General features: G+C 52.1%; 3 protein-coding genes across 9 annotated transcripts in view; 2 read left to right on the top strand and 1 right to left on the bottom strand.

Moving 5' to 3' along the window:
• Nucleotides 1-8,894, top strand: part of NSD3 (nuclear receptor binding SET domain protein 3) — a 31,143-nt gene extending 22,249 nt beyond the window's left edge. For all 3 annotated transcript variants that reach the window (XM_042024896.1, XM_042024897.1, XM_042024895.1), the window contains 6 exons: nucleotides 414-683; nucleotides 1,274-1,390; nucleotides 1,489-1,630; nucleotides 1,894-2,000; nucleotides 2,316-2,520; nucleotides 3,282-8,894. In XM_042024896.1, the coding sequence (XP_041880830.1) occupies nucleotides 414-683; nucleotides 1,274-1,390; nucleotides 1,489-1,630; nucleotides 1,894-2,000; nucleotides 2,316-2,520; nucleotides 3,282-3,523 (1,083 nt within the window). In that variant the 3' untranslated portion in view covers nucleotides 3,524-8,894. The remainder of the gene's footprint in view (nucleotides 1-413; nucleotides 684-1,273; nucleotides 1,391-1,488; nucleotides 1,631-1,893; nucleotides 2,001-2,315; nucleotides 2,521-3,281) is intronic.
• Nucleotides 3,994-13,442, top strand: PLPP5 (phospholipid phosphatase 5). 2 transcript variants are annotated; one of them, XM_042024905.1, is made up of 7 exons: nucleotides 3,994-4,081; nucleotides 9,161-9,269; nucleotides 10,798-10,888; nucleotides 10,999-11,062; nucleotides 11,373-11,497; nucleotides 12,344-12,514; nucleotides 12,841-13,442. In XM_042024905.1, exons 2-7 carry the CDS (start codon nucleotides 9,165-9,167, stop codon nucleotides 13,008-13,010), a joined length of 726 nt encoding a protein of 241 aa, XP_041880839.1. In that variant the 5' UTR covers nucleotides 3,994-4,081; nucleotides 9,161-9,164; the 3' UTR covers nucleotides 13,011-13,442. The 2 variants fall into 2 exon arrangements, with proteins under 2 accessions (XP_041880839.1, XP_041880838.1); XM_042024904.1 differs by lacking the exon at nucleotides 3,994-4,081 and adding an exon at nucleotides 8,894-9,086.
• Nucleotides 13,443-13,983: 541 nt separating this feature from the next.
• Nucleotides 13,984-23,706, bottom strand: DDHD2 (DDHD domain containing 2). 4 transcript variants are annotated; one of them, XM_042024902.1, is made up of 17 exons: nucleotides 23,508-23,706; nucleotides 22,144-22,334; nucleotides 21,485-21,574; nucleotides 21,081-21,219; nucleotides 20,029-20,118; nucleotides 19,370-19,505; nucleotides 18,605-18,813; nucleotides 18,168-18,238; nucleotides 17,931-18,050; nucleotides 17,647-17,742; nucleotides 17,439-17,558; nucleotides 17,190-17,345; nucleotides 17,009-17,111; nucleotides 16,759-16,923; nucleotides 16,207-16,369; nucleotides 15,810-15,921; nucleotides 13,984-15,539 (listed from the first exon to the last, which is right to left on the bottom strand). In XM_042024902.1, exons 1-16 carry the CDS (start codon nucleotides 23,689-23,691, stop codon nucleotides 15,831-15,833), a joined length of 2,124 nt encoding a protein of 707 aa, XP_041880836.1. In that variant the 5' UTR covers nucleotides 23,692-23,706; the 3' UTR covers nucleotides 13,984-15,539; nucleotides 15,810-15,830. The 4 variants fall into 4 exon arrangements, with proteins under 4 accessions (XP_041880836.1, XP_041880837.1, XP_041880834.1 ...); XM_042024903.1 differs by having other exon boundaries at nucleotides 21,081-21,201; XM_042024900.1 differs by having other exon boundaries at nucleotides 17,931-18,238.
• Between the last annotated feature and the right edge of the window lie 49 nt (nucleotides 23,707-23,755).

The raw sequence follows: 23,755 nt of genomic DNA, 5'->3' as shown, positions 1-23,755 counted from the left end.
GTATGAGGAAGTTTCCCTGTGCATGAGTAAGGATGCCTAGAGAAGGTGTGACTGCCCAGTCCCTGGCAGTGTTCAAGGATGGGTTGGATGGGGATTGGAGCAACCTGGTCTAGTGGAAGGTGTCCCTGCCCATGGAAGGGGTTGGGACTGGATGGTCTTTAAGGTCCCTTCCAACCCAAGCTGTTTTGTGATTGTAAGTTATGTACTTACACCAAGGTTTTCAACAATGGAAGCTTAAAGAAATTCATGCAAATCATTTTGCTGGTCTTCTCACGAATCTCTTGTTCTATTGTATAGTACGGTAAAACACAGGATAAAATAATATTTTTTGGTTTTGCCTTTTCATGTCAGTTGTTGACTCTGTGTTCCCGGTGCATTGTCTTCATCCTTTGTTCTCCCCCTTTGTTCCCCAGTCCAACAAGGTTATCGGGAAGGTTCAGATCCAGGTGGCCGACCTGTCCGAGATTCCCCGGTGTAACTGCAAGCCGTCGGACGAGAACCCGTGCGGGCTGGAGTCGGAGTGCCTCAACAGGATGCTGCAGTACGAGTGCCACCCCCAGGTGTGCCCAGCCGGGGAGCGCTGCCAGAACCAATGCTTCACCAAGAGGCTCTACCCCGACGCCGAGATCATCAAAACGGAGCGCCGCGGGTGGGGCCTCAGGACCAAAAGGAGCATTAAAAAGGTAGAGGGCCCCAGGACAAGGCTGTGACAGCCGTCAGGGTGGGTCTAGGTGAAAACAGAATTGCACTCTGTACCTCCAGTGAATGAATTGTGTTTTAACCCCTCAGCAGCTGCCTGGCTGCTCAGAGCAATGCCCAATGGTGATTCCTGTATCGAGGTGTTGGTCACGTCCCAGCTCTTCTGGTTTTCCTTAGAAAACACTATTGACCTGGAGGACTGCTTTTAAACATGGGGTTTAGCCATTAATTTTATTAAATTTCAAATTGTCACTTTGTCCTCTTTGAAAGAAAGCAGGAAAATTGAAAGGGTTTTACAGACTTGACAGCTGTCCTGTGTATTGAATGCAGGAACAGCTGTCCTGTGTATTGAATGCAGGAACAGGGCTGCCTTTTATTCTGCGTGGGTTTATTGCTTGGACAGCAAGTATGTGGTGCAGGTATTCACATTGTGCCTACTAGACCAGTAAAGTGTAACACTTTTTGTAATGATTAGAGCCTTTTTTATAAGAAATGCTTTTTTCTGTGCTGCTTCCCTTTATCATCATGATTAGCATGCATAGATTCCTTATGCTTGTTCTCCTTTCCTTTGCAGGGTGAATTTGTGAATGAATATGTTGGGGAGCTGATTGACGAGGAGGAGTGCCGGCTGCGGATCAAACGTGCTCACGAGAACAGTGTCACCAATTTTTATATGCTAACTGTAACCAAGGTGAATATTATGTCCTGTTTGATAGCAAATGTCACTGATCACCAGGAAACCTCTTTGCTTTGTAAGTACTAAACACATCTTTGTCTTTTTCCTTGAAGGACCGAATAATAGATGCTGGCCCAAAGGGGAACTACTCTCGTTTTATGAACCATAGTTGTAATCCAAACTGTGAAACACAGAAGTGGACAGTGAATGGTGACATTAGAGTTGGACTGTTTGCTCTTTGTGACATTCCTGCAGGTAAAAGGATGGCACTATTTGGCATGTTTGCTTTTGTCTTGCAATGGCCAAGATCCTCACTTGGAATCACGTTTTTTTGTCTTTGAAGTTATTAATACCAGTGAAGTGTTTAGGAACTTTGTCATTCACTGGAGTGGAGATGATACTTAAGGTTCCAGTTTTAGCAGGGGTCTTACGGTAACAAATGCTGGTGAAGTGTCATTGTCACAGGCCTGTCTTCCCTCAGTGTCCATCTGGGTGAATTGTTTTTCTTTAAATTTTAGGAATGGAGTTAACGTTCAATTACAATCTGGATTGCCTGGGCAATGGCAGGACTGAGTGTCACTGCGGAGCAGAAAACTGCAGCGGCTTCCTGGGTGTGCGTCCGAAGGTACATGGATGAAACTGAAGCTTCTCCTCCCAAATCCAGAAATTTTGTAGGGCAAAGAGGGGTTTGATTTATTTCCCTCTTTATCCTATCTAATACCTTTTACCCTTGAAAGTCTCTAAAAGATTTGATAAGAGTGCCCTGCCATGCTGTTGTATCTGGTGGGAAACACCTGAAGGAGCATTTCTGGCTTTTAGAGCTTAAAAACTATTTTAAATGGATCTCATTTAAGAAAAGTTCATGCAAATAATAACCCAAAATTGATTTTAGTGCCAGGGCTTTATAAGTGACTCTGTGTTGTGATTTTCTCCTTCTTAGACAGCATTTGCAACAGCAAATGAAGAGAAGGTGAAAAATGCAAAATTAAAGCAGAAGAAACGGAAAATAAAAACGGAACAGAAGCAGATGCATGAAGATAACTGTTTCCAGTGTGGAGATGGGGGAGAGCTGGTCATGTGTGATAAGAAGGACTGTCCCAAAGCATACCACCTCCTATGCCTTAACCTGACTCAACCACCTTTTGGTAAGAGCAGTCACATGGCTCCTCCTGCTCACCTTTTCCTTCCTGCTGTAAGATAGCGTTGGAGCTGAAATGCAGCATGCATGTACATAGAATACAGTGTTCATTTACATTAAATGCATTAAATGCAATGTTCATTTGCACTAAGTGCACCAAATTTGCTTTTGCAATACCACTCACTTTTAGCAGTATATCATGTGGCTGTTGCTAAACAGAACCAGTGGGCAGAGGCTTTGTCATAGTTTTTAATGTTATTCTTGTTCCTCTCCTTGAATCAAACTTCCTCTTATTTTGATTGAAACATGAGCATCATCTTGGTATCCTAGCACAAGTCAGATGACAGTTCAAACTGGCAAAGCCAGCAGAACTTGTAGGGCTGACCTGAAGCTTCCTTTGGAGGTACCCTCTGAGGAGCACAGTGTCCAGGGCAATGTGAGATGCTCAGAAATCAGGAAAAGGTGGGAAAAAAACTCAGTCTTGCTAGGACATTCAGTGCCTTGATGCCCAAAGGGGTAGATCTGACCATTTTAGGCTCTGATTTTGCGTGCAGTAATGTTCTGGGCCAAGAGAGGCCTAAAAAAATGCAGAATAGAACTGTGTTCAGTCAGATTCTTGTACATGAGAAGCAGAAGTAAGGGCTGATTTTTCTGAACTTTCTTTGCATTCATCTGAGCAATTCCAACACGGAGTGAGGGTTAAAGGCTGGTGCTGTCTCCGAAGTGCACTAATTCCAGCTTCCTTTCTCTCTCTCCTCCCATCCTCAGGAAAGTGGGAATGTCCATGGCATCAGTGCGACATCTGTAGCAATCCTGCCGTTTCCTTCTGTGAGTTTTGCCCCCATTCCTTCTGTAAGGATCACGAGAAGGGAGCCCTGGTGCCGTCGGCGCTGGACAGCCGCCTCTGCTGCTCCGCACATGACCCCAAATCTCCCGTGGCACCCGAGTACTGGAGCAAGATCAAGTGCAAATTGGAAGCACAGAATGCTGTGGAAGAGGCAAAGGAGTGAATTTGGTTAAAAACAAACGCGGGAGGGGAGAAGAGGGGCAGCAGGCGATGAACTCAGAGAGATTGTGATGCCACACTCGGCTTTGTCCTCGGCACTGTCGCGTGTGAGCTGGAACGGGACCATTGACCCGAGTGAGAAGGACCAGGCAGTGGTGTTTGGTTTTTATTGTTTGGTCTTTCTTTTACCCTTGAATGTGCTACAGCAGCTCTTACTGTTGGAAACCAGGAACATCTTGGCCTTTGAAGAAAACCGTAAACCTTTTGACAGTGAAAAGAATATTCTGTTTAAAATAATGTTCTTTGAGTGTAGAAAGCAAAGCATAGCCACATATTTATTTATTTAATTTTGAAAGGGTGTTGAAGATCTGGCTTTGATCAGTCAACATGTCTTTAAAAACAAAACAGCGAAGCCAACGTAACTTTTGTGTCTAGTTTATGGAAAGAGCAAAGCTTCTCTCCTCTGTAACACTGAGATGCCAAACAGACAGGTGTGGGTGTCAGACCAGGTGACTCTGAAATGCCTCTGTTCCAGTACTTATTGTTAAAGGCATTGGAGAAGGTAGGTTGTCTCTCATGTTTACTTACAAATATTTTTGTGAAGCTTTTCCTGTGAGAAATCAGGTGTGTGACTTCTGGGGAGTGCTCGTAGCACAAGGTCTGGTAGTGGGGAAGAAATGGTGGTTCCTTGCTCCAGAGTTGTCTTGGGTGTTTGCACACAGGTGGAAATTCAGAGTTTAATTGCACAGTGGTCATTTCTTTATCCCACCTATTCTGGAAGCCCTTCCCAGGCAGGTGAGGCTCCCAGCCTCAGTCAGAGCTGAAGTCAGTCCTGCCAGTGAGGTCATCTGCCACATCTGTGCTGGTTTGGTGGAAGTTACTGAGTGTGATTCTTCAGTCCTGCCTTCTCAGGCTCCCCTTGGCTTCAGGGAGACTTGGGCACATGAGGGACCTGACCCGTGTGTGTTGGTTTTGATGGGATGTTAAGATTTTTTTGTTGAGAGAGATCTTCTGACTTTAATCTTCATTGTCAATGGAGCTGAGGAACATCTCAGCACTTCCTCAATGAACAGGGTATTTTGTGTCTGGGTAAGGGGCCATATCCCAGCAGCCAGCTGAAGCCTCAGGAGATGGTTCTCTCTTGGATTTCCTCTGTTAATCAGAGAGACAAACTCCTTCAGTGAGACTTTTGAAGTGGCTTAGGTTGGCTCTTGCTCCAGACTTTCTTTAGAAAACCTATCCCCCATTCTTTTGTGCAAGGAGCCATGGGGCACTGGTGTCCCCAGGCTGGAACTAGTTTTGGTGATTCTTCCCCCCCAGCCCACGATCTCACCAAGCACTGTGTGTCCCCCCCCCGCTCTGGTACAGCGAGTACTTCTGACTTGTGTGCTGATAATAGCTACTCCCTGCCAGCCTTTGCTCGTGGGTACTGAAAATAATCAAGTGTTACTGGCATCTGGCTGAATTGAAGAATTAAGAACCTTGTCTCTGTAAAACTGCTTACACAAACCTACGGGAACACGGAGACTTCTCAGATCAAGAAAATAGGCTGAAAAGGTCTATGTGGAATTTAGAGCGTGTCTTGCCTCTGCCTGGTGTCCTTCTCATCCTCAAATTTATGTACAGGGGGAGGTTTTTGTGTGTGTGCAATGATAGAGTGATAGATACACTACAGCTGCTGTGCCGTGGACTCGGCCCAGAGCCCCTGCCCACACCTCCCTGGGGTGACAGAACCCACAGGTGTTGGGGCAGTGCTGGGGCAGCAGCTCTTGGGATTCCTAAAGCACTTCCTGCTGTGGGCCGTGCTCCAGTGAGGGTCCGACACTAACCCTGCTGGAAAGCACTGCTGGATTTTGGTATTTTTAAAGAAAAAAAAAATTACAAAAAGGATTTTATTTTTCTTAAGGTTTTGTGTGAGAAATGTCTCTTTTTAAGCTCTTATTAAGGATGTTTAACCTTCTCAGAAATTCCAAACACAGCTCTTGCTACCACATCTGTAGGGCCTGAGGTGTTCACTTTACATGATTTATTAGGCTGGATAATGTTCAGTGATTTTCTCTTGGGAAGTCAAAGCATTCTGATATTGCAGATATCAGCTGATATATTTTATATATATATATATATATATATATATATATATATATATCAGATATGTTGATATCGTGCTGCTGTGTGAGCGCACTGGCCTGCTCCTTTCATTCCGTGTCCGTGGTGACCTGCTGAGCAGAGGGACGTGGTGTGGCAGCACCAGGACACCTTGGGAGCATTGGATGGGAGCCACGGCTGTCAGTGGCCACCTGGGCTGTGCCACAGTGCTGTGCCAGGGCACAGGACACAGGGAGAGCACAGAAGGCTTAGAACTTCTCAAACGCTGTGATGGAGGCTGCTGCTCCTCCTGTGCCACTCAATGTCTTGGTTCACTTTGTGTTCAAACTTCTTAGAGATGCTTTTTTTCCACCAAAAAAAAGATTCATAGCAGCCAACAGCTGGGCTTGGACTCAGAAGGCAAAACAGGAGGTGGTTTGTGAGGTTGTTCAGTTTGTGAACAAAATCTGAACTGAAGAGAAGGTAAATCTTTCAAAAAGCTTTAACATTGTTAGATGAGGAAAAGCTGGTTCAGAGGATCTTGGTGGCTGGAGGGGCTGTTCTGAGTGCCAGACTCAGATGTTAAAATGCACATTTTAATCATGTCTTTGTAAAGTGAGTAACCAGAATGTAGTTTCTTAGTGCCGTTCCTTTGTAAGGAAAAGATTCTGCAGCTGTTCTGATGGATTGGCTTCAGCAGGGCGGGAGGCAGCTGCTGAATTGATTTGTGTGGGCTCCAAAACAAGAAATCTTGGATAGTTTGGTCATTTCATGCTGAGACCTAGAGGAAATCCATAGAGCTGGTGATTTTGGTGGAGAACTGCAGTGTGCTGTCCCAGCACATTGTTGTTCCTTCATGGGAACACACCAGCACATTTTCCCCTTACTTTTGTGTTAAATTTTTGGGGTGGCCCCACACTTCTGGTGACCTGCTGCCTCCAGTTCTGGCACCTGGGCAGTGCCTGAGCTGGCCTGCCCAGGGAACAGGGTTTGTGGTTTACTGGAACTTTTCCTCTGCAGCTGCACCTGAGCACAGTGCAGGCATCCTGCAGCCCGTGGCCAGATGAGTCTAGACGCAAGAATTCCATGATTCTGTGATTCCAGTGGTACGGAGGCTGGTTCCACCATTCCTGAACACATGGTGCAAGCATTAGCTGCTGTAGCTGTCAGGTTATTGTATAGACTTGTCCTGTCCATAGACTGTTGAAGGCATTTGCAGCTCAGGAAGGCGATTTTGTGGGCAAATCACCTTCTCTGGTCACCACATGGTCTTGAAGAATCAGTTCAAATGGAGTAATAGGGCCGGAATGTGGATTTTTGGCCTTTCTTCTAAAAAAAACCCTTCTCCCTTCTTTTATCTTAATTTCAGGATAGAATGGGAAAGACACAATTACTAGACATAATTATCAATGAGCATAAAATCTGTATATATTGAAACTTTACAGAATTATGTGGGCGGGGAGGGGGGAGGGTGGGATGGGGGTGTCCGATGCTGGTACGGAGAAGTCACTTTAACATGGAAACCTCTGCCTCATTGAATTCAGGGTTTAATGTACTTGAAGCTCTGCGGTTCCTTTTACAGCTTTTTTATTTATACATAATTTTTTGTATACTGCATTGAAAATGTCCTTGACTTCCCCCAAGTTCCTTCCTGCTCCCGCTGTACAGTGGATCCATGGCAAACGGGAGGGTTTGGAAGCAGCCGTCTCGGAGGTGTGTGTTCACCAGGTGTCGCGTGGGAGACGGCGACCTTGGAGCAATGCTGTCCCTTTGCTTCCCATTCCCATCAGCTTTCCCCACCATTTCTCTTTGTGTAGCAAAAACATTTGCACTTATGATACACTCCTACACGTTGGATGTAGTCCCAGTGTTGTTCTGAGGGGAAAAAGGAGAAAGAAACAAAAGGCAAAACAGGAAGAAAAGAAAAGCTGTTCCCTGTGATACTGTATTTCTGAGTGAGCAGCTCAGGTCTGTGTTCCCCTGGGAGGGGTCTTGCTGCTCCAGAGTGGGAGGTAGGGAGCTGGAACTGTGCTTTGTGTAGGGGATTTCTGTGATTAATGTGAATAAAAAAGGGAAAACATGTATGAATTTGCCAAAGCCATTCACCACTCCCTGTTCCCCGGGGCTGTGCCCTCCCTGTGCCACCGCCAGCTCCAGGGGCAGGTGGCTGCCTGGGGTCCCTCGGGAGATCCCAGCTGTGTGGGGTCTGTGGGAACCCCGCACCTTGCAGTTCTCTCTCGCTTTTGGGTCATAAACAGACTGGATGAACCCCTACGCTCCCTATTCCCAGGTGGATCTGTATCTCATTTCTGGTGTCACTTTTCCTTTTCCAACAAGCCAACGGCGTTGCCGCAGCCCCCGGGGGGATCATGTCCCGTTTGAGCCGGGGGCTTGGGGGGGTTGGGGGTTTGCATTCCGGGTGCTGTGAGGACCCCAACCCGTTTGTCTCCACACGAGTGATGTTGCACAACACAGATCCCCGCGGATCCGTCTCCATCCCCACGTGCTCTGTAAGATGGACCTTTGTAGAGTCGTTATTTCTGTAGACTTTGTTTATCTGTAACAAACTTTGTAGATTCTGTGAAATGTTATTTTAACGAAATCACTCGAGTCTTTAATAGCAAAGCATCGATATTCACCGAAGTCGGTATCGAAGAGTTTTTGGACGCTGACGCAGCCCTGGCACTAACGAGGAGTGTCTGATTCCACGGGGCATTACTGTATCATGACTTGATGTTGCCGCATAGACTTTGAGATATCCAATATTTTGGGGGGTTTGTGTTGGCCTCTGTCCTCTTGCATAGTGTGAAGCCTGTAAAGCTGGTTCCCTGTACATAGATAGCTCCTGTCCTCTAGGTAGAGCGTATTGAGACTTGCCTGTAATATTTTAGCTTCTTACTGACTGTGTGTGATGGTAGAACATATAATTTTTGTACATTCTATTTACTGAGATGTTGCCTTTTTTTTTTATTTTATTTTACAAATACTCTGGAATTCAGATGTGGGATTTTTTGGTTTTGGTTTGTTTTTTTGGTTTGTTTGGGGTTTTTTTGTTTGGTTTTTTGTTTGGGTTTTTTTTTTGGTTTTTTTTTGTTTGTTTGTTTGGGGGGGCCCCTTGGGCTGTTTTTTTGGGGGGTTTTTTTTGGTTGGGTTTTTTTTTTTTTTTTTGGTTATTTGTTTTTTTGGCTTTTCCGTGAGGATTCCTTTGGAAAGGTTTTTAATGACATTCCACTGATCTGAAATTTTTGCTTGAGGTTGACTTCAATAAATCGTTCTGAATGTTCCAATGATGAGATGAGTCAGTTCCGTCTCGGGGCGGGGCGGGGGGATAACGGGACTCCGGCTGCGGGTCCCTCCTCCGGGCCGGGCGCGGAGGCTGCGCTCGCCCCGCCCCGGCGGCTCCGCGGGCGGGCAGTGGCCATGCGGCGAGCGGAGCTGGCGGCCGAGAGCGCGCTGCGGGCGCTGCTCCTCGCCACCTTCGGGTGGGTGCGGGACCCCCGCCCGCCGCCCTCCCCGCCCCCGCCCCGGGGCTCATTCGCTTGTCTTGTTGTTCCAGGATCATGGAGTTCCTGCCGCCCTTCCAGCGCGTGGTGCAGCCCGAGGAGATGTGGCTCTACAAAAACCCCTACGTTGAAGCGGACCATGTTCCCACAGTGCTCATGTTTGTAAGTTCAGTGGGTTCGTGGAGTGCTTTGGGTCGGAAGGCACCTTAAAAGATCATTTCGTCCCTCCCACTATGGGGGATGCCCGCCCCCCTTCCACCAGACCAAGCCCTACGCAACCTGGCTGTGACCAGTTCCAGGGATGGGGCATCCACGGCTTCTCTAGGCAGCCTGTGCCAGTGTTTCCCGCATTTACTTTGACTTATTCTCAAATTACAAGATCTCCTTTTAAAGCAGAGCTGCTGGCTAAAGGCTTGCACTGCAGTACCTGCAGCTCCTGGTGCACGTCGCTGGAAGTGCTGGATATTGTATCCATGTGGATAAACAGCTGAAGGGAGGGGCTGTGAGGATGGAGCCAGGCTCTGCTCAATGGGGCAAGAGGCACAAGCTGGAACATGGGGATTTCCGCCTCAACTTTCCTATGTGGGTGATTGAGCACTGACATGGGCTGCCCAGACAGTGGGAGTTCTCCTTACCTGGAGATACTCAAAATCCATCGGGACACAATCCTGGGTGATGTGCTCTGAGGACCCTGAGCAGAGGGGTTGGACTTGATGGTCCCCGGTGGTCCCCATCCTGTGAGATTAGTACCAACTAGGCCAAACTTACAGTGATTTTTGTCGTATTTTGAGGCTTTACCATGCAGGGTTGCCTTTGGGATTTGAAGTTCATAAACTAGTGGGGACTTTGTACTGTTGTCCATAATCCATTCCACGTCTAAGTTATCAGGCACATAGAAGATAGCATAGCTCTCTCTATCAGGGAATGTTTTCCTTGCAAGCAGCTATTTTTAGCAGAGATTTATTACGATTTTATTGTCAAATGTTTTCCCAAGGGCTTCAGGCTTGGTTAGAAGAGTGACTAACTCTGTGTTGGATTTCCAGGAGACAGCAATGTGCCAGAGGGATTGACTTCCTCTGTCACAGGTGTGAGGTGAGGGGCTGTGGCTCTTGATTTGGCAAATGGCAGGTGGGATTTTCTGCAAGAGGTGGCCATTAAGCATTAAGGATAAAACCTCGGGATAGTATTTGGAACAGACAGTGTAAAGCAGGACGTGTGCCAGAGTTCAGGTGGGAACAGACTCCATGGGAGCCGTGGTGTGGATGTCCCAGGATGAAATCCCCCAGGGCTGAGATGGGGATGATGATAACTGGTTGCTCTGAATCAGCAGCTCCTGTGGTTTTGCTGACAGGCACGGGTGCTGCTGACAGAGTGCTAATGCTGGGGCTTGCAGGGAGGGGAGAGCTGAGGTGCCGTGGCTGGGGACACCCCCAATAACCAGCCAGAGCAGCACTCTGTGCCAGAAGAGCAGTCTGAGAGCCGAAGGATATGCTGGGCTGATCAGGGCCTGCTGCAAATCCAGCTGGTGGGGATTGTGTTCTGTTGGAACTGCAGTGGTTGGAGAGGACAAATCGCTGCTTGGCTTTGAGGAAGGGAAGTGTACTTGGAGTTCTGGAGTAAATGCTGCTGTGTTCTGGTGAGAATTTAAACCTCCTTCACTGACACCTAAAATTCTCCCTGTTTTGTGCAGTTCATCGCATTTCTGTCTCCCTTGTTGCTCATCATCCTGGCGAGGCTGTTCATGAGCGCCGACCGCGAGGACACGCGGGAAGCCTGCCTTGGTGAGCTCCTCCTTGTCCCAGAGAAAGGCAGCTTGAGCCCTGCCCATGCCTGAACGTGCTGCACTTTCAGGTGGGGATGATGCTGATGTGACCCTTTTGCTCTCTCCCAGCTGCCAGCCTTGCTCTTGCCTTGAATGGGGTTTTTACAAATGCCCTGAAGCTCGTTGTGGGGAGGTGAGGACTGGCTGGTTCCCAGCTGCGCCGTGCGGGGAGGGCAGGGGAGGCAGGTCTGCAATAGCCAGATCAGGGCCGGGAGCTGAACTTGGACATGCCCAGCCTGGAAAGAATGTGGTTTTTTCTAGCTGTAAAGACAATTCAGTATTAGAAAAAACACTGGAGAGCTGCTGTCTCTGTCCATTATTCAGATGGGCTCATTTAGGCCCACACTGCAGAGAATCGCATTGGCAAGGGCAGCTCCGTGCTGCTCCGCGGGTGCTGGGCGTGCCCACGCCTGGGGGCCCTGAGCTTCACTTCCCTGTCCCAGGCCGCGGCCCGACTTCTTTTACCGCTGCTTCCCGGACGGCCAAGCCAACGCGGAGCTGGTGTGCACAGGGGACGCCCGCAGAGTGACAGAGGGGCGGAAAAGCTTCCCCAGCGGACACGCTTCCTGTGAGTTTTCCACGTCTCCTTCCTGCTGCAGCCCTGATCAGCAGCTGTGGGGAGCAGGACCCATGGCGGGAGAGGGAGCTTGGATTTGCTTTCCCACACCCCACAGCTTTGGCTGCATTTGTTGACCTGGTCGGGGGACTCAGGTTTCCCTCTGCAAAGCAGTGGGGTGAGAAATGCGGTCCAATGCTGTCTGTAACGCCGAGAGGAGGGATGTGTGCCAGGTACCAGCTCCTAGGATCCATCACTCCCAGATGATCCCTCACTCCCAGCCGGTACTTCCCTCGGCTCACAGGTGTTGAAACTGTTCGACGACTTTGGCGGGGGAAGACATTGCAGACAACCAATGTGATTGATAAAGCAAGCTCCGTTTATCAGCAATCCAGAGGCACTTATATCGTATACCAGCTTGTTAACTCTTTATTGGCTTAAACCTATCAAAGCGCATTTTTGCTTCTACATAATTAGACTACATTGGCAAGCTTCTACTAGTTATGATTAAAGAATTCAGAGTTCACCCTCCCTTCTCATGGTCAGTACATCTTATCTGCACAGCTGCACATCCTCAAAACTCCCTTTTTGTTCTCAGGCTTGTTTCTCACACAGGTGCTTTCTCATGGACACAGTTTCTCACACTAACCTTTGCTTGCAGGCCTTTTGCTTGTACAGTTCTTTTATTGATCCCATAATTCTATCAATGACCCATGCCCCTGATCCTCTAACCATTCTTCAACACACAGGGACAGGACAGATGCCTCTCACAGCCCTTCCACTGCAGCAGCAGAGGGTGAGGGTCTGGCTGCAAAGCCTGGAGATGTTCTGAGCCAACACTGTTCTATCCTCTTCCAGTTGCCTTCGCTGGTCTTGCCTTCTCAGCCTTCTACCTGGCGGGGAAGCTGCACACCTTCGTCCCAGGCCGGGGGGGCCGAGCCCTGCGCTTCTGTGCCTTCCTCCTCCCGCTCTTCCTGGCCACCCTCATCGCCGTGTCCCGCACATGCGACTACAAGCACCACTGGGAAGGTGGGTCAGCGTCTGCCAGTGTGCCTGGACGGGGCTCAGCAGGTGCCTGAGTGGGCACTCCAGGCAGGGAGGGCTGTGGTGCCACAGAGGTTCAGAGCCCCCAACAGCAATTTGGGTTTTTTGGGTTTTTTTTTTTTTTAACTCCTCCAGTGGCAATTTTGGTGCCACCTGCAGGGAACTGATGCCTTTCTGAAATACATGCCAAGCTTGGGTTTACAGCCAAGTCAGGTTATGGATCCAGCAGAAAAGCTGCTGCTGCTGGGGAATTCCATCACGAGGCTTGCGAGGGTGAAGGGCCATTAACTTCCCTCTGCTCTCGCCCGCAGATGTGTTGGTTGGCTCAGCGATGGGCTTGGCGCTCGCGTACCTGTGCTACAGGCAGTACTACCCTCCCCTGGCAGACCCCACGTGCCACAAACCATCTCTGGCCAAGCCCAAACCGCTGCCGGCGCATGAGGAGAAGCCTCCAGCTCCCAGCTTCCACCTGAACATATAGAGATGGGCTCTGTCCTGCCTGGCCCCTGGATGCCTTTGGGGAGGCTGCTCATGAGAAGCGGCTCTGATGAGGATGAACCCCTGGGCAGGTGTTCCCTGCAGAGCCGGTGAGTTTCCTGCCCAGGCCCTTGTGTTGCTTCGGTTAATTGGATTTTGTAGGCCACCCCCTCTTCAGGCCCACTGTGAGGCGAGGGAGGCACTCAGGGCGGAAAGACAATTGCAGTACGAAGGTCCTGAACAAGAGCTGGGAAAATGTGACAACCCAGTGTGCCCAGTCTGTGGGAATTCTTGTGTCCAGCCCAGGAAGCACCATTGGTCACCTCCCTGCAATCCAGCTGAGCTGTCCCAGCCCTTCTCCTGAGAAATGAAGTGCAGGACCTGCCAGCTTTGAGTTTTTTCTAATTTCCGAAATAAAGTTTAATTTTTGTACTGAGCTGTGGTACTCAAACTTTACTTCGAGGCTTGGGTTGTTGCTTTATAAGCCATTTCCTCAGGTGTCTGAAGGGCTTTCTGGTGGGTGCTCGTTTTGTATCTTTCCTTGCAGCTTTAGTATAGTTTTAAGGAGATGACAGCAGAAAATGAAATGGTGTCTGAGGGCATCCCTGCACCTCTGTGAGAGCATCCTGCACAGGTGCTCGTTTCCCTGCCCATGGTCTGTGTCTCAGACAAGGAAGGGCAGAGTGCTGCCGAGATCCAGGGCTGGCAGGAGCTCTGTGAGCAGCTGTTTGTCACTGGTCCCTTCACAGACAGGTGTAGTTTCATCGGGTGTGTGTGTACATGCAAACAGCACAGGTGAGGCTGCAGCAGAGCAAGGCAGGTGCATCAGTAATGAAACACCAGCCCATCAGCTGCAGTTGGAACCCTCAATGGCTCTGCAGCTTCAACAGAATTACAGAAATAGCTTCACTTTCCCCTAAAATGGCTCATGGAATTCTCCAGCCCTTCCCTCTTCCCCCAGACATGCACACACCACAGTCATCTACTTATTTATTTTGGCTTTTACTGGAAAAGACATTAAATAACATTTAAAATGTATTTAACTTCTTTTTTTTTAACAAAGTGCATAACTTAAAAAGCTGATCGTTAGTGTCCCACGTTAAAACTGTCCCTTCTCCTACTCCCGTAGGAGACTTTAGCCAGCAGTAGTTCAGGTGCCAACTGAGCAGCTTGGCTGTTCCTGCAGTCAGGTAAAGAACAGCTTCTGTTCCTTGGGAGGGGAGGAGGGATGGAGGCTGCAAACAAAACCCTTCCAGTAGTGCAAATAACAGACAATGGAGGAAAAACAAACCAACAGGCTGTGGGGGAAAAAGGCTCCTTACCCCATGCAGGGTAAAAGTCAGCGGGAAGGAAAGTGGTTTGGCTTTTCCAAAGGCTGCACAGCAACACCTCACACAGCACTGGAGCCCCAGCCCAGGCACTGAGCTAGCCTGGGGGCTTCGGTGGCCAGGGAAGGATCACAGAGGCTCTCTAGCCCTGTCCCCCTCAGAACAGAGCTCCAAGGCAGCTGCAGACTGAGCTGCCTACAGAGCTGGTGTCATTCCTGCAGTGTCCAGGCCCTACTGGATCTGGGCTCCACCTTTGCTGGCTGCATTTTGTATATTTAAAGCTAAAAACAAGGACGGGAGTGCGGCGGGCGCAAGATCTCCGTCACCACCTGAGAGCCCCGCGGGACGGCAGCGCTTCTCCGTGCCCCTGCAGGGCACAGAGGGCTCACGCTGCCCTGACACTGCCAGGAGCAGCTGCTGGTCCCCAGGCTGGCTGGAGCTGGAGGTGAAGCTTTCCTCGGAGCAGGTACAGCTGGGCACTGGCTTGGTCAGTGCCGTGGGGAGGCCCTTGGTCTGCCAGCGTGGGCTGGGTGAGGGTGCTGAGACGTCACTACCAACACACCAGAGCAGGAAGGAGCACAAACATGCCGCTCTCACGAGGTGCTTTATGGGGCAGCCCTGCCTGGCACGGCCCAGGGCTGCACAAACATGCAGCAGCAGTGCAGGGACATGAAGGTGGCTGGTGGACAGACCCTGCTGGCTCAGCAGCAGCCTGTGCCCTGGGCTTCGCCTCCCAGGCCTGCAGTGCTGGCGTGGGTGTTTGTGTCAGCAGTCAGCAATCTCCCTTGCTCCAAGGCTGCTGTAGCTCTTTCCACGCTCTGTATTTAAGGCTTTTTCTCCTCAAGGTCCCAGGCTGTGAGTGTCCTCACCGAGCCAGGCGCAGGGTCAGGCCCTCGGTGGGTTCTGAGCCTGGACAGCTCATCTGCTGCAGTGCTGGAGGAGCTGGGGTGAGGACTCGCAGGGTGGAGGGTTAAAAGTACACGTTGCCACAGGAGTCACTGTACAGGTGTTGTGTGTGTTTGAGCAGAAGTGGTTTTCCCTTGACAGTTTCCCCCCTAGCCCTACCCAAAATGGAGAAAAATCCATCCTTATCTCCAGGTAGCAGCAAGTACTTGGGAAGCAGCATGCAGGACACGGCAGCAGAGGAGAGAGGAAGGCAGAGAAGAGATCTGGACTTTCCGGGTGAGTACTCAGTGGAACTGGACCTAAGAAAGCAAAAGGAGAAGACAGGAATTCTGGCTGCAGTGAGGCAGCCAGAATCCACCCAGCACAGCCTCCTGGACCCTCCTTGGTTCTCTCCTCATGCCTGATTGCGTCCAGGGAAGAGGAAAGAAACCAGAGGTGCTGAGAGGCCAAAGAAAAAGGCTGGCAAAAGCTCCCTGCCTTAGCTAATGGATATTACTCCCTCAAACAAACCAGATCTCCTCTGAGGTATCCTAGGAAATCCAGAAGGGGTTTAGGCAAAGGTGACTTACAGCCAGAACAGCACAGGTTGGTCACTGGCTTCCTGGTAAAGGTTGATCCAGTGTGATGCCTTGTGTCTGGTAGATCTCCTTCAGAACCAGCAGAACGGTGTCTTCTGACTCCCTGGAGGAGGACATGGGCATCAGAAGGGAAGGCTTCCCTGCACTCTATCAGCACATCTGTGATGGCTGGAGTAGATGCAGTGCTCTGCAGGTGCAGGCAGCACAAGGCAAGGAGAACCACAAGTCTCCTTCCTCTGTCCCTGCCCAGCCTCCGTGTCACGGGCAGGAGAAGATCTTGTTCCCTTGATCAGTTACGGCTTTTCTTACTACACTGGCTGTGAAACTGATGTCATTCTGCTTCCACCACATGCGAATTTGAAGCCCTGAGCATTACACAGACACTTACCAATAGCAGAGATGCCCCTGGAGTGCAAACAAGTATTCGTTGAAGCTCTCTATTGGCTTCTCCTGCAGCACGTAGTCGATGCGGTTCCCTCCATTCAGCCTCCCCACGGTGATGAGGGGAGTCTCTTCCTTCACTGCTGTGGGGGGCTCCTCTGGCTTTGTGTCTGGAGAGAGGAAGAGCAGCGTGGTTCAGGCACAGGGCACCAGCAGCCATGACAGTACAACAGCAGGGCTAGGCCCTCCTTTCACACCTCTGTGGCTCACACAGGGAAGGGGCAGCTGAAGTGCTCGGAAACAGCAGTGCAAGGAGCAGCCAGAGGAGGGGGACAGGCTTAAAACGTGGTGTGGTGTGCTGAGACCCACCAGAAAATCCCTTCATCAGATGCTAAAAGGCCACAGCATTTGGGGAGAGCCAGGTGCATCCACAGCCTGAAGGCGATCCCTTTGCTGGGCACAGATGATGGGCAGTGTGGCTGCAGGAATCCAGGCACGCTGCTTCGTTGGCAGCTCCTAAGGCTGCATCCTTGGCTCCCCCCTGCCCCCCACCACTGACCTGGTTGCTTCTCTGTGCCAGCCTCTGCCTCTGCTTCGGCCTCGGTGCTCCCTGCCTCCAGGGCCGGCACCGGGGCGCGGGTGAAGGACTGCCAGGCCACGCGCAGTGACCCCAGCAGGTTGTTCTTCAGGTCCACGCTCATGCGTGTCAGCCCTTCCTTCAGTTCTGCAAGGCAGGAGGGGGGTGGGTGTGGGGCTGGGGGCTGCAGCAGCGGCCCCAGGCCGGGGGACAGGGGCTGCCTGTGCCGTACCGAGGTGCATCCTCTTCCTGCCCTTGTGGTGGGGCAGCAGCATCGGCTCGAACTCCAGGTCTGGGACGATCATGGGCTCGATCCGGTACGCCACGGGGTCAAACTGCACAGAAGAGGGGGACAGTGGCAGGGCTCGTGCTCCACGTGTCTCATGCAGGACAGCTCTGGTTCTTATACCTACGGGGTGGAAGATGTTGAAGAAGCCTTTGCAGGTGGGCAGGCTGTAGTTTGGGTCGATGCGCTTCACTCCTCGCACTGTGAGAAACATCCCAATGGGAGAGCCAAAGGCAAAGAAGATGGTGGGCTTGTAGTTCAGCTGGGGGTAGTTTGCTGAGACCTGGGAGAGGGGGATGTTCAGATTTGTTCACGAGACAATCTCTGTGCTGGTGTTACGAGGGCTTCGTGGGTGCAGCCAGAGCTCAGCTGTTACCTGTCCTAAGCCAATGTCCCGGTATTGGCAATTCCTGCCATCCTCCGTGCCGTCCCCGTGCTGGGACCCCCCTGCCTCGGCTCCGCGTTTGCTGTGCCCGGGAGCTGCTGAGCTCTGATCCTGCAGCAGCACAAAGGGGTCCTTGTGTCAGAGGGATGGAATGGGATGAGATGTGATGGGATGAGCACAAGCCATGCAGAAAACAAACCTTCATCTCTGTCTTGGAGCTGAGGTAATGGAGTATTTTCATTCTTGGCCCTAAGGGAATTCCCATTTCTTTAAGGTTTGTCTCTGTGCACAAGAACTGGAAAATAAGCAAGGCTGGTGTTAGTTCAGGAGCAAAGGTGTGGTGAGGTGTCTGTTCTATGGGACTGTTCCTCCTCAGAGATGTTTCACGTGTGACTCAGTACCAGAAGATGTGCACTGGTGGGATGGTGGGGAAGAAAAGCAAAGAAGAGCCACAAGAGCCAGTAAAACAGGGGAACTTCTCACCAGTGCTTGCCTGTCCATTTTCTCCTTCTCAAAAACATCACAATACTCAGACAGCTCCAGCTTCCTCAGGATTTCTTTTACTTCCTCAATACCCCCTGTGCTTGAGGTTGTCCTGGACCCCTGTGAACAGATCCAGAAGGGATTGTGCTTTCTGCTCACCAGTTTGCTCCTGTGCATATTGGGTTCTCTCCCCCATCCCCACACAGCTGCAGGAGTGAGGTCAGTGGCCTCCATTACCTGTGCACAGTGCTTGTCCTCCTCAGGATCAGCCTTCTGGTTCGTCAGGAGATCAAACAAAATGAGTGACCCTAGAAACCAGGCATGGGCAGAGCATCAGCAGCCGGAGGGGAAGAGCCCGAGCCACCTCCTTTTTTGGGATGGAAGAGCTGCACCCTGAACTTTTTCACAGGCAGACAGTGACAGGACAAGGGACAATGGCTTTAAACTGACAGAGGACAGGCTACATTAGATGTCAGGAAGAAATTATTTTACTCAGTGGTGAAGCAGTAGCACAGGCTGCCCAGCAAAGCTGTGGCTGCCACACCCCTGGAAGTTGGGATGGGGCTTGGAGCAACCTGGTCTTAGTGGAAGGTGTCCCTTCCAACCCAAAGCATTCTGTGGCTGTTCCCTCCCTGCTCCCCTGGCGCTCGCAGGAGCCGCGGGTGAGCCCTTACCCAGGCTGTGCCCCGCGATGGACACCCCGCCCTTGAACTGCGGGTTCCTCTGCAGGAAGAGCTGGTGCAGGCGGTTCATCTCCGAGGCCACCGTGTCCACGATGGTCTGGCAATAGGTGGAGCTGTTGTAGAAGAACACGTCCAGGATGGTGTCATTGATGAAGTGACGCAGGCGGTTGATGCTGGGCAGCGTGATCCGCTCCAGGTCACTGCGGGGGAAAGGGGAGAGAGGGCTGCAGCTGAGGAAGCCACGGAACCCCACCATGTTTCTAAAGCAAAATAGAAGTTCAGAGCAGGACTGACGCTGTCCCCAAGGGTGTACATTGTAATCCAGACCCTCGGCTTATGCCCAGACCAAAGGCAAAGCACAGCCTGTGCTCTTATATTCCAAGAATGAAGAGCCTGCCCTTTCTTCCCCAGGAGCCTGGCCTGCTTTCTGTCCTTCCTGGGGCACTGCAGAGCAGTGCTGCAGTGCAGGAACTGGGTACTCAGTTCTCAGAGGCCTTTAGCAAGGTTTGGGCGTCCACGGCCCCTCCCCAGATCAGCCATGGAAAGGCAGAAGCCTCTGCTCTCTGGATGCTGATCGGAGCAGGCGCCTGCTGTGTGCTACAGAATGGCAGTGGGAAGTGCTCTGGGGGTCCCTGTCTCACCTGCTCACCCCTACCCTAAAAGCTCACAGCTTTCCCTTTGCTTTTCGGACAGAAAAAGTGGAGTTTCCAGGGGAGGAGGCTGCCTGTGCACTTTGCCATCCCTGCAGACACTTACACATCCACGCCAGTGGAGTGGAGGGAGCTGTGCCAGTTCACGGGCAGGAACTCCACCCGGCCAACCTGCTGCTGCTCCTGGGCCTTCTTGAAGTGTGCTTGCAGCATGCTTAGCGAGACATTCCTGAAATCGTTCACTGGAAAAGAGAAGAGCTCTTATGGAGATCCACTGGGCTCTGGGGCCAGCTCGTGGCACCAACAACACTTAATACCACGAAAGATCATTAGAGGGAAATCCCACTGGGGTCTTTAATCTGCTGCTGCTGCTGCTCCCCTAAGTCCCTGAATCTTTAACTAAAGATCAGGGAAGGCTCCAAGTCCTGCCACGTGTGTTTACTGGATTTCACTGCCCCATCTGTGCCTCCTTCACATGGGCAGGGCTTTAGTCTGGCAGTCAGGATAAGGCACATTTAGAAATCTATAAAAAATAACTCTGTTGTGAAGCAAAAGGGATGAACAGCAGCTGCCTAAACCTTTTCAGAAGGGGGGATTTGGTGGGTTAGTGAGCGTTCCATTCACACTCCCCACAGTCAGCAGGTTTGGCCGTGCAGCCGACCAGTGCGTGGGGATGGTTTGATGCACCGTGACAGCGTTTCCCGTCGCCCAGGACGAGGTTTCTCCCGGCGGGAGCGCCCCTGGGCTCCCAGCTCTCGCACCTACCGCACTGCACGATGCTGCGGAAGCGGATGTCGCAGGCGGGGCCGATCCCGTGCACCACGAACACCAGGTGGTCGATCTGCAGCGGCTCTCCTGAGGAGGGGAGAGGGGCTCAGGGCTGCGGAGACGGCGCCTAGCAGGGAATCGACCTGCTGGAAGCACCGCTGTGCGGGACTGGAGCCTCCCACCCTCACCTCAGCCCATGAAAACCCTTACTGGTGCCTGGATTTGCACCTCAGGGGTGGTGGGGTTTCTTGGTCCTGCTAAATTCAGCCGCCTGCCCTGGAATGGATCTGGACCAATGGGACAGTAGAGGAAGGCGCAGTGGCTCGTCCCCGCTCTGCCACCACCCTCACTCACTGCTCTGGGCAGTTCACCCTTGTCCAGCCATGGGGAGCGTTCAGCACAGAGAAGCACAGGGCCAGGAGGTCTCAGTCCAGCTGCCCAGCCCACCCTGACAAGCCACCCCAGCCCCACGGAGCTGCACCTCCCATGTAGGCCCCAGGTGGAGTCAGGGCTTGTTCTCTACTTCCCACACACCTTAGTTTGCATATGTGCCTTCCTGAGGGCAGGCACACATGGAAAATGGAGTAACTGCCTGACCTCCCCACAGGGACAAGTCCTGAGGCCTGACTGGGGGCTCAGGGCAGCTGGGAGGGGACAGAGCTGACACTTGGCTGCATCGATGGGGAGAGCATGTGCTCCAGAGAGCCACCAGCACGTAGGTAAGTGATAAACCGCTGTGTCCCTACCAGGGAAAGAAACTCTCCTCCTGTGCAAACAGACATCGAGACCTCAGGGGTAGTTTCAGGCACTGCAGAGCTCCCAACAGCTCTGTCTCTGTACAGGAGCTGGAAGCTCACCACCCTCCCCTGGATCTGCAGCTCGCTGGGGCTGGGGAGGTCTCTGAAACTATTTGGATCCTTTTGGCACAAAATCTTTTGATGTGCACTTCACTTAAAGGATCAGGGGAGCTTCTGCCAGTCTTTCTGAGCGAACAGGTTGGAAAACACTCCACAGGGTTTTGGACGGGTGGAAGGGAGAAGCAAGCTCACCACTGGGGATCTCGACAGCGATGTTCTCCACTCCTCTCTTCACAGTCCGGGGCCGACCTTGTTCCGTGGGGGTGGAGACCCAGTCGTCGGAGCTGGCGACGGGATGGTAGTGAACCATCAGCTTGGGAACAAGGAGAGCCTGTCAGTGACCCGAGAGCAGAGACAGCTCTGGCTACAGCAGCTGCCGGGTGACACGGGGTGGTACCAGACTGTGCTGCCCTTTGCCCAAAGGGGTGTTGAAAAGAAATGTGAAGCTGGTGGCAGACAGAGAGCCATTGCCCTCGCCTCTGGTACAGGCAAGTGAGTGCAATGCCATTGGGACAAACCCATTTGAAGGGAACAGCACAAAGAGACCCAAGGGGATGTCCTCACTGGTCACAACAGAAATCACCAGGCCTGCTCACCTTTGGGTTGTGCAGGATAATGACTTCTCTGTTGGGGGACTCCAGCTTCTTCTTCCACTCATCCAGGGTCACGGCAATCATGTAAGCTTCCTACAGAAGAGAACACCCTCTGTGAGTCAGCTGGAAGTATGCCCATGAATGTTCAACCTTCTGGGACATTCCCCACCCAGTTTTCAGAATCTTTTATCAACACTTTGTAAAAGAAGCAGAGAAATCAGCTGGAGGAGCAGCAGGGTCATCCCAGGATCACCTGCTGAGAGTGTTTAAGAACTCGCCGCTTCGACAGCAGCAGCATCAGACTTCCCCATCAACTTCGAACTGTGGTTTTGGTACATCAGAATAGAATTATTGCAAGGATGTGTATTTTTATACATCTGTCTACATATCTCTACATTTGCATCTTCCCAAAGGAAAGCCTGGCACTTTAAGGTGCCATGGAAGGATGCACTGAGGCCGGACGAGGGCAGGGGAAGGGGAGGCCACAGCAGCGCTCACAGCTACATCAATCAGCCGCAGGAATGCCGTGCCAAAGCCTCTTTGGAGTTCACGTCCTCAGGCCTGACCGCGGTGCCAGTGGCCTTGTATGGGGTTTGGGACATCAGAGACAGTGTGTGACAAGGAGAAGCTGGGATGGAAACCAATGGGAAAGGTGTGTTTACCTCCAGTTCCTCGCTGAAGGACTCTGAGTAGGGAATAAACTTATTGTCCTTGTCTCCTTTGTAAAACCAGGTGCAGCGACGCACTTCAGACGCCTCCTCCTCCCAGTACACGGCAACGCGCTGCCGCGTCCGCAGGTGCACGTCGTACCTGCCTCCTGACGTCGGGACAACCACATCATCCCGGTCTTTCCCTGTGGGAACCAAGGCCTGGAATTAATCATGAGAGGCCTGGAATGGCAAGTTCCCAGAGGCATGAGGCTGGATCATTCCCTTGGGCAGCACAGCGGAGCAGGTCAGAGCCACGGCAGCAGATGCCAACGTCCTCTGCTCCCAAGTTCAGGGAGCGGTGTGAGGGTATCCTGGGCGAGATGCCCCAAGTCAGACTTCCCCCAGAGGCAGAAGGTAAGATGAAAACATTACACGACACTGTCCTTCTCTCTAGTTCAGGCACATGCTTACATGTCCTTTTCCTGCCTCGCCTGCAGGGTAAAAGAGAATCTGTGGCCCTGGGAAGTGCGTTGTGTAACCGCGGGGGTGCACCAGGGTCCCTGTCTCTAAGCCATTCCTCTTCGAAACAGAGAACTCTCTACAGACCCCAACACAGACCTCAAATTCTGTGAATTTCGATGCCTTTTGGGTCTGCCTGCGGGCTGGGCTGGTGGCACAGCACCCCGTGCCAGGCTGGGCCAGGCAGCAGCACTGGGGATGGGCAGTGCAGCCTCTAATCCGAAACTTCCTGGGCGAGGGAGGATGGGAGCCAACCCTTGGGCAATCGGGCCTGTGGCAGCAGCAGGTGGCACAGATGGTGACATTTGGCACACCAGGGCTTCAGCACAGGGCTCGGAGCTGACCCCCAAACCTTGCTACCATAGGAGGCACAGCCCCATGCCATGGTGAATGTCCCACTGGAATTCCTGCCATCCTGCTGGCATTCTCCCCGCCTCACCAGAGGATGCTTCGCAGTATGATTATATATAATTTAGAGCAGTATCAGTTGAATGGGGTCAGACCATTTGATGCATCCAAACAGCTCAGTTATTGGGAGCAGGCGCATGGCCAAAAAAAGTCTCAATTTAAAATTCCTTGAGGGAGAATCTAGCATGCCAGGTGGAAGCCATGGATGTGTCCGGGGAATTTTTCCCTGGTACCCAGACAGCGCTTCCCCCAAGCACACACCTGATGCTCACCCGTCACCCTCACCAGGCCCATCCCTTACGGTGATTTAAGAGCAAGGACGCGGGATGTAAAAGCAAAGGGCGACGGACGAACAGCGGCGGTGGGAGCCGGGGGCCGGCGGTGCCGTGGGACCCCCGCCCGCGGCGGCCGCGCTCTGCCCGCGCTCCCCCCGGCGCATCCCGCCCCACCTGCGCCGTGCGCCTCCTCCAGCCGCTCCGAGTCCTGCGCGCTGAACGGGACCCAGCGCTCCCGCGTGTCCGTGACCTTGCAGTAGAACCAGTGCGGCACCACGGCCTCGTACCGTCCGCCGGGCTCCGGCTCCGGGGGCTCGGCGGGGGCCGGGGGCGGCCGCGGCGGCTCCTGCGCCGCCATGGGGCCGCTGCGGGGGGAGCGCGGCCACCCCGGGAGCGCCGGTTCCGCCGCCACCGGGGGCTCC

The sequence above is a fragment of the Corvus kubaryi genome, unplaced genomic scaffold, assembly GCF_017639235.1.
Source record: "Corvus kubaryi isolate FWS band 111438036 unplaced genomic scaffold, C.kubaryi_AGA036_p1.0 37265, whole genome shotgun sequence".
NCBI lineage: Eukaryota > Metazoa > Chordata > Aves > Passeriformes > Corvidae > Corvus > Corvus kubaryi.
Note: the sequence above shows the minus strand (reverse complement) of the source record. Positions and strands in the feature narration are given on the sequence as shown.

Bases quoted from the DNA above. Each gene is read 5' to 3' on its own strand.
- PLPP5 (XM_042024904.1), top strand. From the start codon at position 8,899: ATGAGTCAGTTCCGTCTCGGGGCGGGGCGGGGGGATAACGGGACTCCG. The intron at 11,063-11,372 runs GTGAGGACTGGC...TCCCTGTCCCAG, and splicing joins CTGAAGCTCGTTGTGGGGAG to GCCGCGGCCCGACTTCTTTT. The intron at 11,498-12,343 runs GTGAGTTTTCCA...ATCCTCTTCCAG, and splicing joins CCCCAGCGGACACGCTTCCT to TTGCCTTCGCTGGTCTTGCC.
- DDHD2 (XM_042024900.1), bottom strand. From the start codon at position 23,691: ATGGCGGCGCAGGAGCCGCCGCGGCCGCCCCCGGCCCCCGCCGAGCCC. The intron at 21,575-22,143 runs GTAAACACACCT...TCTCTTCTGTAG, and splicing joins CCTTCAGCGAGGAACTGGAG to GAAGCTTACATGATTGCCGT. The intron at 17,112-17,189 runs GTAGGTATAAGA...TCTTCTGTGCAG, and splicing joins TCTTCAACATCTTCCACCCC to TTTGACCCCGTGGCGTACCG.